The sequence below is a fragment of the Chrysochloris asiatica genome, unplaced genomic scaffold (assembly GCF_000296735.1).
Source record: "Chrysochloris asiatica unplaced genomic scaffold, ChrAsi1.0 scaffold00101, whole genome shotgun sequence".
Lineage (NCBI taxonomy): Eukaryota > Metazoa > Chordata > Mammalia > Afrosoricida > Chrysochloridae > Chrysochloris > Chrysochloris asiatica.
Window position 1 is genome coordinate 11,506,195 of NW_006408619.1, and position 13,277 is coordinate 11,519,471.

General features: G+C 40.7%; 1 protein-coding gene across 4 annotated transcripts in view; it reads right to left on the reverse strand.

Annotated features, from left to right (window-relative positions):
- Positions 1 to 1,564: 1,564 nt before the first annotated feature.
- Positions 1,565 to 13,277, reverse strand: part of SEC11A (SEC11 homolog A (S. cerevisiae)) — a 49,520-nt gene continuing 37,807 nt past the window's right edge. For 2 of the 4 annotated variants that reach the window (XM_006867154.1, XM_006867157.1), the window contains 3 exons: positions 9,756 to 9,875; positions 2,292 to 2,349; positions 1,565 to 2,100 (listed from right to left, as the gene is read on the reverse strand). In XM_006867154.1, the coding sequence (XP_006867216.1) occupies positions 2,050 to 2,100; positions 2,292 to 2,349; positions 9,756 to 9,875 (229 nt within the window). In that variant the 3' untranslated portion in view covers positions 1,565 to 2,049. Of the gene's footprint in view, positions 2,101 to 2,291; positions 2,350 to 9,221; positions 9,260 to 9,755; positions 9,876 to 13,277 lie in introns of all 4 variants that reach the window. The other 2 variants (XM_006867155.1, XM_006867156.1) reach the window with 2 other exon arrangements.

The window sequence follows — 13,277 nt, forward strand, 5'->3', positions numbered from 1 at the left end:
TCTGAGTTTTAAAGTCTTCTATTTCAGCCCTCAATGAGAAGATATCAAAAATTCCTACAAATAATCCTTTTTAATTTTAGCTAACCGAGCAATTCAAATCTTTCAAAATTATTTGATGAATTCTTCAGGGAAATTAGCTGCTGCTTACTAAAAGAGTGTCCAGCAAAAGAGAACAACAACAAAAATTACACAAAACAAGGTGTGCAAATATGCACGTGAGGAAGATAATGCCACCCTGCTTCCCCATGCCTGGTAAGGATCTCCCTAGCAAACCAGATATCACAAAAGAACCTGAGTTCCCAACCCTGGCCAACACACTATTTCTCTCCCAGAGTCCTCTTAGGAAGGTTGGTACAAAAACAGTCAATTCATTGATTTGGTGTGCAGTTAACTCTATCCTTTGCAGGTGATTGGGAGGGGAAAAAAAATGCAATGATTAGCAATTTTCTGTTTCACACAGAGGCTACTCCAGCACTCTCATTGACTAATAAGAAAATAAAAATCTCAAGGACAGGTTCAGAGAAACATTTATTAGCAGTGATTTCCCAAGCTTCGTAGTCTGTGGAGACTCTAAAGATCCCATAATCGAAGGCTGAAGGCTAAATCCCACTAGGGATTTAGGACGGCACTGCTCTTGACAAGGGTGGGGCCCCTCAGAAGATGAAATGCTCCATATTCTCATCCCATTAGGATCGACGGATTTCCATCTCAGTTGAACAAATAATTGTTGCTGTTCAGCGCCGCTGAGTCGGTTCCTACCCAGAGCGACCCTGTATAGGGTTTTCGAGGAGCAGCTGGTGAGCTTGAACCACCAACATTGCAGTTCAAATAGACTCTGCAGTCCAGTGCGTTAACCCACAGCATCCCGCCAGAACAAATAATAAAAACGGTTTTATTTACCCCAACTGTGAGCCACTTGTTTACTTTGGGATGTCATATCAATACAGTAAGAGATAGAATGAAGGCTTTTCTGTGCTTAAAATACAGCCGCTGGTCCTGCACTCCCTAACTGCCACAACCCTAAAACCACCACCAAACAAAGAAAGATGGGCTGTGCGTTTGCTACTGTCTGCTTTGCCTTTTCCCTTTAGGTCTGTATTAGGGAGAAGCAAAGGCAAGCAATTAAGGGAGAGGGCTTAAGGAACATTCGTTTAAAGAAAACAAGTGGAATGCTTCGCCCTCTAGAACCTCATCATGCCTCCTCCAGACGCTAATCCTCACTGCCATCATGCAGAAAAGGCTGAGGATGTCTCATAGAAAAAGCTCTGAGCGGTTACAGCAAAGTGAGATTTCTGAACCTTTCAGCAACATCTGAGTCACAGCCTGGTGAAGAATCAATTTTATGACTAAGAGGTTTCCTGTGAACATCAATGGCTACTTTTGCTTCACGAAAACAAAAAATGAAACAAACAAAACAAGATTTGTTAGTATTAAGGCAACCTTCTTACCTGAAGGATTGTTCACACCAAAGCCCGGTATAGCCTCCCTCCCGCCCCAAGGGGTGCTAGGAACCAGCACAGAAAGGCAAATTTCAGAAGCTTTCCCGACAAACACAAGTCAGGGATAAGGGGTTCAATGTGCAAAGTCTTTTATTCAAAATTGTGAAAAGTTAAGACTTACGGCCACCTCAGTACAGACCATTCCACTACATGGGGGAATGGCGACTTCCCATGAAAATGCAAAGCTGCATTCTCATCACAGAACTCTGGAGGCACTTTAGAAGTGAAGCCCTGGCTTCAAAATACAAACACTGGGGGCTTTGGCTTAACTTTTTAATATAAAAAATTCACTGATGTACAAAAATGTGAAAGTGTGACAATGACAACATATGAAATTTTGTGACTGAAAGTCCCCTCGAGTGCACTCTGAGGTGCACATGTACCCGCCCACACACACTTTGGCGTGGAAACATAAACGAATGCAAACCAGTGCTACCAAGAAGCGTCAGCATGTGTGTTCTTCATCCCACCAATCACAGACCAGTATCTATTCCAAACAGTCCAATAATAAGAAGTACGGCATCTTCCCAGGAACGGCAAGGCAGACTTCTTACTCACGATGGACCAGTACAAATAAACCCAGTAAAAAGAGGACTGCATACTAGAAAATAAACAGAATCACAAGTCAGAGTAGCTCTTCACAGCTCATAAGCCCTAAGAATTAAGAAACTGGCCCTATGGACCAAGAGACTGTATTAAACCACTAATGATTTGTTCATCTTTTAACTATAATCTCTTGACTGGTTTCTAAAATTAAGCAAAAGACCCATTTTTTAATGAAACACATAGTACCTTAAATTTAGGATAGTCATTCATAAGGATTGTCACAATTCCAATGTAAGGAACAAATCTGGAACAAAACAAAGAGATCACAGAACTTTCTAAGTAAAACAGACACTATCATTTACTAACACCACTTTTCAGTTCACAAAGTCCACTGGTGTATACAGTCATGTACTACACAGCTCCTGTTTGGACAATATCCAACTATGTATACATTTGTATACAGGTAGTCCCAGGTTCCGAACCCCGGACTTACGTACAAACTTCCATAAAGCCTATAACAGGAAGTGCCTGGATTACGAATGAACTCTGTTACTACATCTGTTTTTAAGTTGAAGTTGTATAGAAGTCAGAACAGTTAGGTACCTTTTGTATTTAACATCAATCAAATATTTGTCTTAGTATACAGTGTACCTTTTAATGAATAAAGAAAAACTAAAGAAACATTTGTTATATTAAGACATCTTTAACATACAACAATAATAATAATAAAAATAACATTTTGATACGTGCTGCAAAGCAGTGCCCATTTGTTTATCATGAACCACTGTATGCACCTGGAATCTTTAATACAACTGGATTTATGGGGTTGCTTCATAATCCTGGGCTGTACATACGTCAGATGTGTGCAACTCAGGGACTGGCTGGACATGGTGAAACAACAGCCAATCACATCACTTCCCATTCCACAAAATGCACGTGACTACAATGCCATGTCTGATCTTTTCAACAGACCATGTGACAGGGAAATTAGGAATTATCACCATTTTATAGACGAGGAAGCAGATGATTATGCCTAAGGTAAACAGCTTCTGTGTGGTAGAACCAGTACTGGATTTGAGGTGTGAGACCTCTGATTGGTGAATAATGCTACAGACAGGCTGATACCGCGTTAGGAGCTGGGTATGTTGTCATAACCTTCAGGAAACTGTAACATGACAAACACAGCCAGAACATTGCAAGGTACTTCACGTTAAGTTTTTTAAAAGTGATGGAAAGAACTCTATTATGGTACTTAACATTTCACCACCCTGCCACACACACACACTACTTGTCATATGGTTTTGGCTGTCTTAATCCTGAAACTTTTTCTAGAATTTTTAATCACCATATGTAACAGACCAGTCTTAGTCCATATCTTCCTATTCATCTCTACCACCCACATCCTTTATCTTGAAATCCCATTCTCCTTGCTTTTTATAGCACAGTACAAAGCTGTTTCTTTAAAACCTATTTTGTTTTTGATCCCTGGCTCTTTCCCTCTTGCCCCTAAAGTCTATCTCGCCAAACGAAGACAGAGCTCCTCTTAAACAATCTCATAGCACCTTTAACCTTTAGGGTTCCTTTGACGCTTTTACCACAATTTAAATTAATTTGCGATACAATTAGCTGCTTAGACTTTGTCTTCCTTGGTGGTGGTATACTGCAGAGTCAGTTCTGACTCACAGCAACCCTGTATAGGGTTTCCGAGGCTGTAAATCTTTATGGGAGTAGAGATCCTCATCTTTCTCTTGTGAAATGGCTGGTAATTTTGAAGTGCTGACCTTGAGGTTAGCAGGCCAACTTGTAACCACTATGCTACCAGAGCTCCTTACGACTATAAATTACAAGGGCAAAAACAATGTTAATCTTGAGCGTACTATCTCTTTCAGAGAGATGAACTGGCAAAGTGGCAGCATCAATGGGCTCAAGTATGGCAACAATTGTTGAGGTTGGCCCAGGACCAGGCAGCATCGCTACGAGTCAGTAACGACTCGATGGCACCTAACAACAACTATCTCTTCAAGACCACATACCTCTTTCTTTTCTCTTTCTCTTGGGGATCTCATTTTCTCCTAAAGCCTTAACCCTACCCTCAATGCAAAGACTTCCCAACATTCTAAGAATTCAGGGGGAGGAAAGAAAACTGGTGGAGCTTATGTGCTGTGAAGTTGGTTCCGACTCACAGTGACCCTGTATAGGGTTCCCGAGGCTGTAAATCTTTACGGAGTGGAAAGCCTCATCTTTCTCCTGTGGAGTGGCTGGTAGATTTGACCTGCTGACCACAAGCAGCTCAGCTTGTAATCCACTGTGCTACCAGAGTGGGAGGAAAAGGTGGTTAGCAAAGGTACAACTTCTTTTCCTTCTCTTGTACTGCTGGACTTAGTGGCCTGGGTGATTCACACCAGGCTAGTGCATGGGGGAGATGGAAGCTGCTTAGTGTCATCCCTACAGGCCAGACCTTGGGACCTACAAATGCAATGCACCTGGGATCACCTGTCCCCAACTGGCCTTTGTTCATTTCACAGCATTGAGACCTGTATGTGGTCTAACCCCTGGCTGAATGGATGGAGAAACTGAGACCCAGGACACTGTACAGACAGGGAAACTGAAGCCTAAACAGTCTGCTGTTCATCTTCAGTTCCTCAGGGACTCTTCCCAGGGAGGACCAGCTAGTCTAGCAAGCCACTGATGCCAGGCAGAGTTAGACAGAATTCTAACAGGTGATAGGACAAGGCCTGCTGGGTGAGAAGACGGGGGCTCAGGCTAAGGTTGACAAACTGCCTAAAACGGGAACCCCTCCTCACTGCCATGGACATCTCCAGGAGATGATGCACTACAGGGGCCTGGCTGAGCTCCTGAAAAAGTAGACACTCAATGAATAGAAGATTATTAAGGAAAAAATGTAAAAACCAGATTGGTGGTACTCTATTAGGCCTGTCCTAGCAAGGGCGGTTGGGCGAAGCGGAGACTGATCTTTGCAGACTTTATAACTAACCTGATACCTTGACTCAGGGCATCCACAACCCCGGCATCATGCCAAAGGGGCACAGACAGTAATACAGCCCACACTGCACTGCCACCATCCAAGACTTCAGCAAACTTGAAAAACAGACATTTTGTTTTTGGTACCTTTCATCTAAGCAAATTTTTCTCTTCTTAATACAACAGCTCTGTGCTTTATTTTGCCTCATTTCCAATACCCCCGTAAGGCAATCACTTCCAGAGAAGGTAAAGCATCATTATTTAAGAACACGAAAGATTTTTGTCTGACAAATACCCTACAATAAAGTGCAGAGTAAAAGCTATAAAAGCATCTGTGGAATTAAAAAAAAAAGCACCTGTGATTTCTATTCAATAAAACAAAAAACAATATGGTTTTGGATGATAATCCCTAGCAGTCATTCTCATGGATGGAGACTTGCTTTGTCGTCTCTGCAGTAACAGCAACGCCCAAAGTACCCTAAGCTCTGGCTGCCAGCGAGGACACAGGCTATTTCTGAGCTATCTATGGAAACTATTTTTTTTAAACGTTGACTTTTCCTGCCCACTTGAAGTGAAATGAAAGCTACTTGATCTTTAGTAACAATCTAAGCGAAGCTTAATGCTATAAGAAGTCCAAGTCAAACAAATCCTTTTCTCTCATGGACAGAGACAGCACACAGCAGTTGGTAATCAAGTGCACGGCACGGCTGGCATCAGTCCTCGTCAGTTCCTCTCGGGGGCACTTTGCTCCTACTTGGCTCAGAGAAACCCATGCTAAAGCAGAACTTGCTAATAAGCAGACCAAGGTGTAAATCAGTAAAATAAATGCTATCCACAAAGTCAACTCCAACACCAACTTGTGCCAAGTTGGCATCTAGAAAGCAGACTGCGGTGAAATACAACTTCCTGGGAATTGGTGGTTGGGATTATCATAACTGCTGAGGAAACAGGCTCCGAAAGAAGGTCTTATCTGCTGATGTCTGAATAGGGATCATTAAGCAACAGGCCAAAAGAAAAGGAAAAAGACAGCCATAAAATTTAAGAGGAGACCCCAGCACAATTCTGACAGATGTAAAAGGGGGTCTATATCTGGGAAGTATGGACCCTTCCAGTAGTCAACTTAATATGAGAATATGCAATGACCAAAACAGGATTATTTTGTTTTTAATCCCAGAATAACCTGTTTCAAGTTACATGAAAGTAAGTTTTAAAAAAAAGCCTTATCTGTACAATGAACTTCAGTGTACAGAGGGTTCACGACACTGCTTCCTTATATTTTGATTCTTTCCTACATGGTGGTCAGTATCTCTTTGTTCCTGATCTTTTGCTAGATGTTCTCTACCTTCCTTTATCGATTTTCTGGATTTAACACCTTCCTGGATTTAGAGAGAAACATCTCTATTAAACGCTTTATTGGTTCAGCATAATTTTCATTTTCCAAAATGATTTTTTATTATATACTACAATGTGGATGAACCTTGGAAAATTATGCTAAATGAAAGAAACCACACACATAAGGCTACATGTTATATGAGTCCATTATATGAAGCATTCAAACAAGCAAATCCAGACACACAGAAATGTGTCTTGGTGGTGAAATGGTTAAGTGCTCAACTGTTAACCAAAAAGTTGGCAGTTCGAACCCACACAGCAGCTTTATGGCAAAAAGACCTGCGTATCTGCTTTTGTACAGAGGAGCGCCCAAAACCCTACCAGGCAATTCTACTTTGTCACATGGGGTCACCTAACAATAACAACATAAAGACAAAAAAAACAGATTAATAGTTGCCTAGGGCTGGAGTGGGAGGGACACTGGGGAGGGGAATCAAGGAGATGAATGTGTTCTTGAATTAGTGGTGATGGTTGCACAACCTTATGAATATACTAGAATCCATGATATTATAAACTTTAAAATGGCAAACTGCATCTCAATATATGTGAACTAGCTCAATAAAAAACTTGGGAAAAAATCCCCCCCCCCCCCAATTGTCTGAAATTTCTATAACTTTGCTCTGAAGATGGTGATGAACAAGGCCTCAAACTGTTTCAAAACTATTCTCACAAGCACTTTAGGAATACAGAGGGTGAAAAAAAAATTGTTTTAATTTAGGGTTTCAATGTGAATTGTTTTAGTGTGCAGCTGTTGGAAAACACAGTTTTAAAAATGCATCAGGACATTTGTATCATAGTCACAGACTTGCCTGTGACTGTCCTCAAGGCTTGAGTACAGCCTGACTTCAAAACCTGAGCTTTAATGCCTTGCAAACCCAATTTCCACAAGGTGATCTGTCCCAACATGTTTCAAGGTAACTGATCTAGTCAATAGAAAGGGAATTTGGGAAGTTAAGATTCTATGTGCCTACTCTTCAGGTCCCAGGTGCTTTATATTTAATGGAAAGTTACTAAACTCAGCGAACTAGGTTTTTATTATTATTATTATTAAAGCCACAAAAGGCCTATATTTTCACTGCTGCGATTTTTTAAATGGCATTGTAACAATTTGGGATTTTTCAGAAATTCATGAGGAAGACAAGTTACTTGAGCAAGAGAACACCTCCTCTGACGTTTTGCATGACAATGCATCTTTACCCAGCCAAGGAGCCAGAGTCAGCAGAGACACCAGTATTCAACACTTAGGAGCGAAAACCCCAATAATGGCCTCCCCCCCCCCCCCCCCCCCCCCCCCCCCGCTATGCTGGCAAGAATAGAAATAAAACAGTATGACAAAGTTTATCAAAAGCCTTATAATGTGCAGCATATACCTTCTGCAGCAATTACACTTCTAGGAATTCACCATATAGAAATGACTGTGCAGAGGCCAGGAGCTACACTGACCAGGATGGTCAAATACCAGCTCTCTTCATATACAAAATCTATTTATATACGTATGTATATTTGTGTATTAATATCTGCTTCTTTCTCTGTGTATATAAATAAAGATTAAAGGAATATATGACAAAAAAAAGTGAGCAGTACAACCACTCCTCGATTACTGGCATGGTCATACGCAAAAATGGAGGATGACCACATCAGATCACAGAATGGAAGATGACTTCATCAATATCTAACTGTCAAATCACATCATTACACAACTGTCAAACCACAAGACTCATGGGAGTCCTGGTGTGGCACTGTGTGTGTGTTTATTGGCTGGACTGCAAGATTGGTTTGAACGGCAGGGTTGTCAGTTGATACTCACCAGTCATTCCTCGGAAACCCTATACAGGGTCGCTATGGGTCAGAACTAATTCAACAGTATTTAACAACAAACAACATCACAGCGAGTATTACTCTCACCTCAGCATTCATTACTGATGTGAATGGGTACAACAGTCACGTAGTGGCTTTTATACGATGGTTGTAAATGTGAAATGTGGATAATGAGGTAGTCAGTTAAGTGGGGAGTAGGTGTGACTATTTATGGAAGGGAGGAGAGAAGTGTCTTTATCTTGTGATGGTTTGTACTTTCTTATGTTTCTACCTAAATCTGTACAGATAAACAAAAAACAAAATGACTCAAAGAGGTTGATGAGTTTGTAGAACCACCTGAGCAACATCCTGGGACCTGAGGCACTGATGACTTCATTTGGATTATATAAGTATGTTTTGCTCCAGGATGGCAACAGATAGTCTCCAGAACTGGAAACACGCACCAAAACCCCCCAGCTCTGCAGGGGAGACGTAACACAGTGCTGTTTGCTCTGGTCTGATCTCGAGGGCCCCCAAGTAAGCAGCTTTCATGTTGGGATGGAGGCAGCTTTGACTTAGTAACTCACACTTGCTTCTCTACAGGAGCAGAGTGATCAGTGTGGTGGCCTGTTCCCTAGTGTATTACCTCTGTATCCAAGCTGTCTGTTCTAGGCCAGGAGGTGCAGATGTGCGGACAGTCCTAAGAGTGCCATGTGGCATCTAAATAGTGAAAACCAACAGTTACCTATTCCAGAAATGCTAGGCCAGTACTTTTACTGTGATGGTTGAGAGGGGACACTCTGAAGTCATACAGCCGTTTATTAGCAATGTGACCTTAGATAAGTAACCCAGCTCACCTACGTTTCCTCATCTGTGAAATGCGAACATTAGGGTGCTCCGAGGTTAAAATGAAGTAATACTTGTAAAGCACTTAGAATGACAGCTTCTGGCAAACAGTGAGCCCTAGTAACTGTGAGTTGTTAGTACTATTAAAAACACTTAGGCAATTCCTGTCCTCCACTGATCTGTTCTCCTGACAAAATCTGAAATATACAGGCTTACTATAATTTTTACATTTCATTTGACCTCATCAATTTTAAGACTAGGAATAAATGAACACGATACATGTATGAACATTTTAAGGGGTTCACGCAGTAAAACTTTAAGAAGTACTAAGTTTCGCAAAGCAGGATGACTTACAATATCGAAAGAAGAGCACAACATGTAAAGCGTCCAGCAGTTTCTTTACTGAACTGAATAAACAAATGAATGGTTAAAACTGCCATATGCAATTCATCATCTCACCATGCATATTCTAGGATTTGCGTGCATCTCAATTCCGCCTCTCAGGATTCGGATAACTGAGGTTTTTGATATATTTTTTTAAAAGCACACTTAGTCCAAGAATACAATGGAGATTTGGCAGCACTGAAACCAAAGCACTATGAGGAATACATCTGACGAGACAATTACAGTCGACCAGGCTATGTTTTAAGTGACATTAGAAAAAGCTCAAGAATGGTTTCCTTCTATACTTACCCCCTTGCTCTTCCCACAACGTCTTTTTTCTCTAGCCAATGTTGTCCTTGTTTATACAGGCCTCGGTCATCAACTGCATTATTATCTCCTTTGGTCAAAAACTTGATGTGTCCATTTTGCCTTAAAAGAGTAAGGGAAACCCAACTAATCAAAAACCTTCATGCTGTTTGAAAGCACAAAATTTGTTGTCAACCAAAAGTTACTGTGGTATTTTATCACCCATTCCTAATCTCCAAATAATTAATTTACTCAACTGATGTTCCTAGCTATGTTGATTACAATAGGGAAAGACTAAACAAATTAAAAGCCCAACAATGAGAAGTCAAAATACAAGGGGGCTTCAAAAAGTTCATGGAAAAATTCCACTACTTTTTGGTTTTTTTTTTTTTTTTGAAGTTTTTATTGTGAACTGAGTGATAGTTTACCTGGGAGAACATCAGCTTTAGATCATCGTGTACACAAACACATTCAGGAATATATAATAATTTAAACAACCAAAGGGCACATTCTGCAAGCCTGCTTCCTGGCTTCCAGTACCCAGTCCCTCTCCTTCCATGAGTCTAGAGTCCTCAGCTGCTCCCTCTCTCCATGTCCTCATCTCTGCCTCCATCTCTGGTGTCACTGCTTCTCTGGATAGGGTCCCACATTCCTCCTGTGCTCTTCTCCCTTGATGGTCCTAGGGTCCTCTGTTTCTGGACTGTAAGATTAACTACTCCCCCATTTTTGTTACAAAACTTCTACCTTTACAGTTGTGACAGTAGCAATTAGTCATGATAAAAATTACTCACTGCTGAATCACAAGAATCCCATACCCATTTCCTTTCACCAGACTCATCTAGACAAGATGGAAATTATTCAGTGGGGATTCTATCTTCTCCCGAACACTCTTATACTAAACTCCCTCTTGAGAACTTGTAAGCCAGTCACTTCTGCCTCTATTGTCCCATCATTTTAAGTAGCTAATGTCTTAGTTGCTAGTTCCTATCTACTCTGTATACAGAGAGGACAGGATTGATACTTGATATGAAGACTCTTTTCCTCTTAGTTGGAACCTTGAGCGAGCTACTACATCCATAAGTATAAGTCAAGTTCATCAAATTGTAGCAATTTACACTTGTGCCTTCATCAAAAGAATTTTTAAAAAAATCTTTCTCTAGTCGAGTTCTGATTATCTAGCCATCGAGGCTAGGTCAGATGAGTACTATCTGCAAGTTTGGGCGTTCTTGTGTGTTTCCCCTCACTTCATACCAGCTGGATGCTTCACTCTTCCATTATCTTTTAATTCCATTTTTCCACGAACTTTGTGAAACCTTCTCGTACTATGCAAGCATTTAAAAAGAATGTTTTTAAAATAAAGAATTTATAACATTCACCAAAGTAGAGCAGTATATAATGAGTTCTCACATACCTATCATCCTATCCCAACATTTATGAATGTATGGTTACTTCTGTTCCATCCATACTTCTTTCCTCTCTATTTTAAACAAATTCTATACATCATATGTCATCAGTAAATGTTCGCATAAATACCAATAAAACATAACCACTTAAAAAAAAAAACATAACCACAATTAGCATGGTTATGCCTAAAAAGAAATGACATTGAAAGATATTCATCATACCAAGACCAAACCAAACCTTCTGTTATGAAGTCAGTTCTGACTCATGGCGACCCTATGTATATTACAGAATCAAACTGCTTCACAGTTTTCTTAGCTGCACTCCATACAGACCCAGACTTGCAAGGCCTTTCTTCTGTGGTGCCACCGGGTGGGTCTGAACTGCCAACCTTTAGGTTAGTTCCTGTTGTTATGTGCCATGGAGTCGGTTCTGACTCAGAGTTTCCGAGGCTGTAAATCTTTATGGGAGCAGAAAGCCTCATCTTTCTCCCGCGGAACAGCTAGTAGTTTCGAACTGCTGACCCTGAGGTTCGCAGCCCGATTTGTAACCACTACGCAAGGTTAGTAGACGAGTGCAAATTGTTAGTACCACCTGGGGAAACTCATCATGCAAATTTCACAAACAGCATGAACAGTATATATTTTTTTGCATTAAAATATAGACAAACTATGAATTTTCTGGAAATACAGAGAGCACAGGCACATGTTACACTACCCCACAGGATATAATTGGCAGAGTAGACTGTGGGAAACTACAGAATTGCCCAGTCTCTTCAACAATAAATTGCAAGGAAAAAAGAAAACTGAAGGAATCTAGAGATTAAACAAGAGACTTTCAAGCCATAGCAACCAAATGTATCTAATGTCCTTATTTTGACCTGGATTCAAACTGTTAAAAACAATGATCAATATTGGATATTTAATGACACAAAGAAATCACTGGTTTTTTTTTTTAAAGCGTAACTATGTTAATTGGTATATTAAAAAAATCTGTGATTAATTTTTAAAACCATTTGATTGTCAATTGAATGACAGGTTACAGACAAGAGCATCCGTTTTACATTCAGCAAATCCTACACTTGGCTTCAGCTCAATGATGTAATCCCCGCTATGAAACATCAGCTGTCGCGCTTCCTCTGTATGCTGCTCATTTCCATTCCACCCTCCTCCCCAAGCCCTCTGAACTTTGTCCTTAGGTAAATGCTGCCTTGTGATCTTGAATGGCTGCTCATTCCATGGTAAGCAGACCTCACTAGTGCTGTTGTCTCCCTGATATACTCATCTACTGCTTGGCTGAAAACTGACCCATGAGGGTGAGTTTGGTTTTAGATCTGAAGGGTGGCTGAGGACCACAGTCTCAGGTTCCTCTGATTACGTTTTAAAGGTATTTATGAAAATATTTACAGATGAAATGTGATGTCTAGGATTAGATTCAAAACAGAGGAGAAGGAAGCAGGAGTGTGGCCAGGGCAGAATGACCATAGATGAATTCAGGAAGGAAAGTGCAGATGTTTTCCGCTCTAACAAAGAGCAGAAAAGTGGTAAAGCTGTACCCTGTCAGAGGCAGGAAACCTGGGAGAGCCAGTTAAACAAGGCAGTTTCATTGAGTTCAGACTCAACAGGTTTCACTGTATTTTTCACTCACGGAGATCAGAAAACCTGGGAGTCGCAGGCCAAACTCGGCAGTCCCACTGAGTTTCAGCAACAACAGGTTTTACTGTGTCTTTCACTAATAGACAGTGACAGGAAAGTGTCAAAGGCAGAAAGCTCGGGAGTCCCAGAAGCACAAGGCAGTTCTGTCATGTTCCGGCTCCAGCGGGTTTCATGGTAACTACTGGGGCTGAGTGAAAGGTACACAGCAAAGCATTACACTGTTTTATTTTTGTGAATGTCAGACATTCTCCAAATTAAAAAAAAAGCACAAAACAGTTATTAAACAAGATCTAAAATAATATAAACCAGTGTATAAACAGTTGTTTGCCTATGACTTTCTGTTTAAAAAAAACTTTTATAGTTTACATGGGAGAACATCGGTTTTGTACTCAACCTATTGTATTTTGTTTCACTGCAAAGATTCCAATCATGCATGCATCATTGGTTAACAGTATTTGCTTCTATTCCG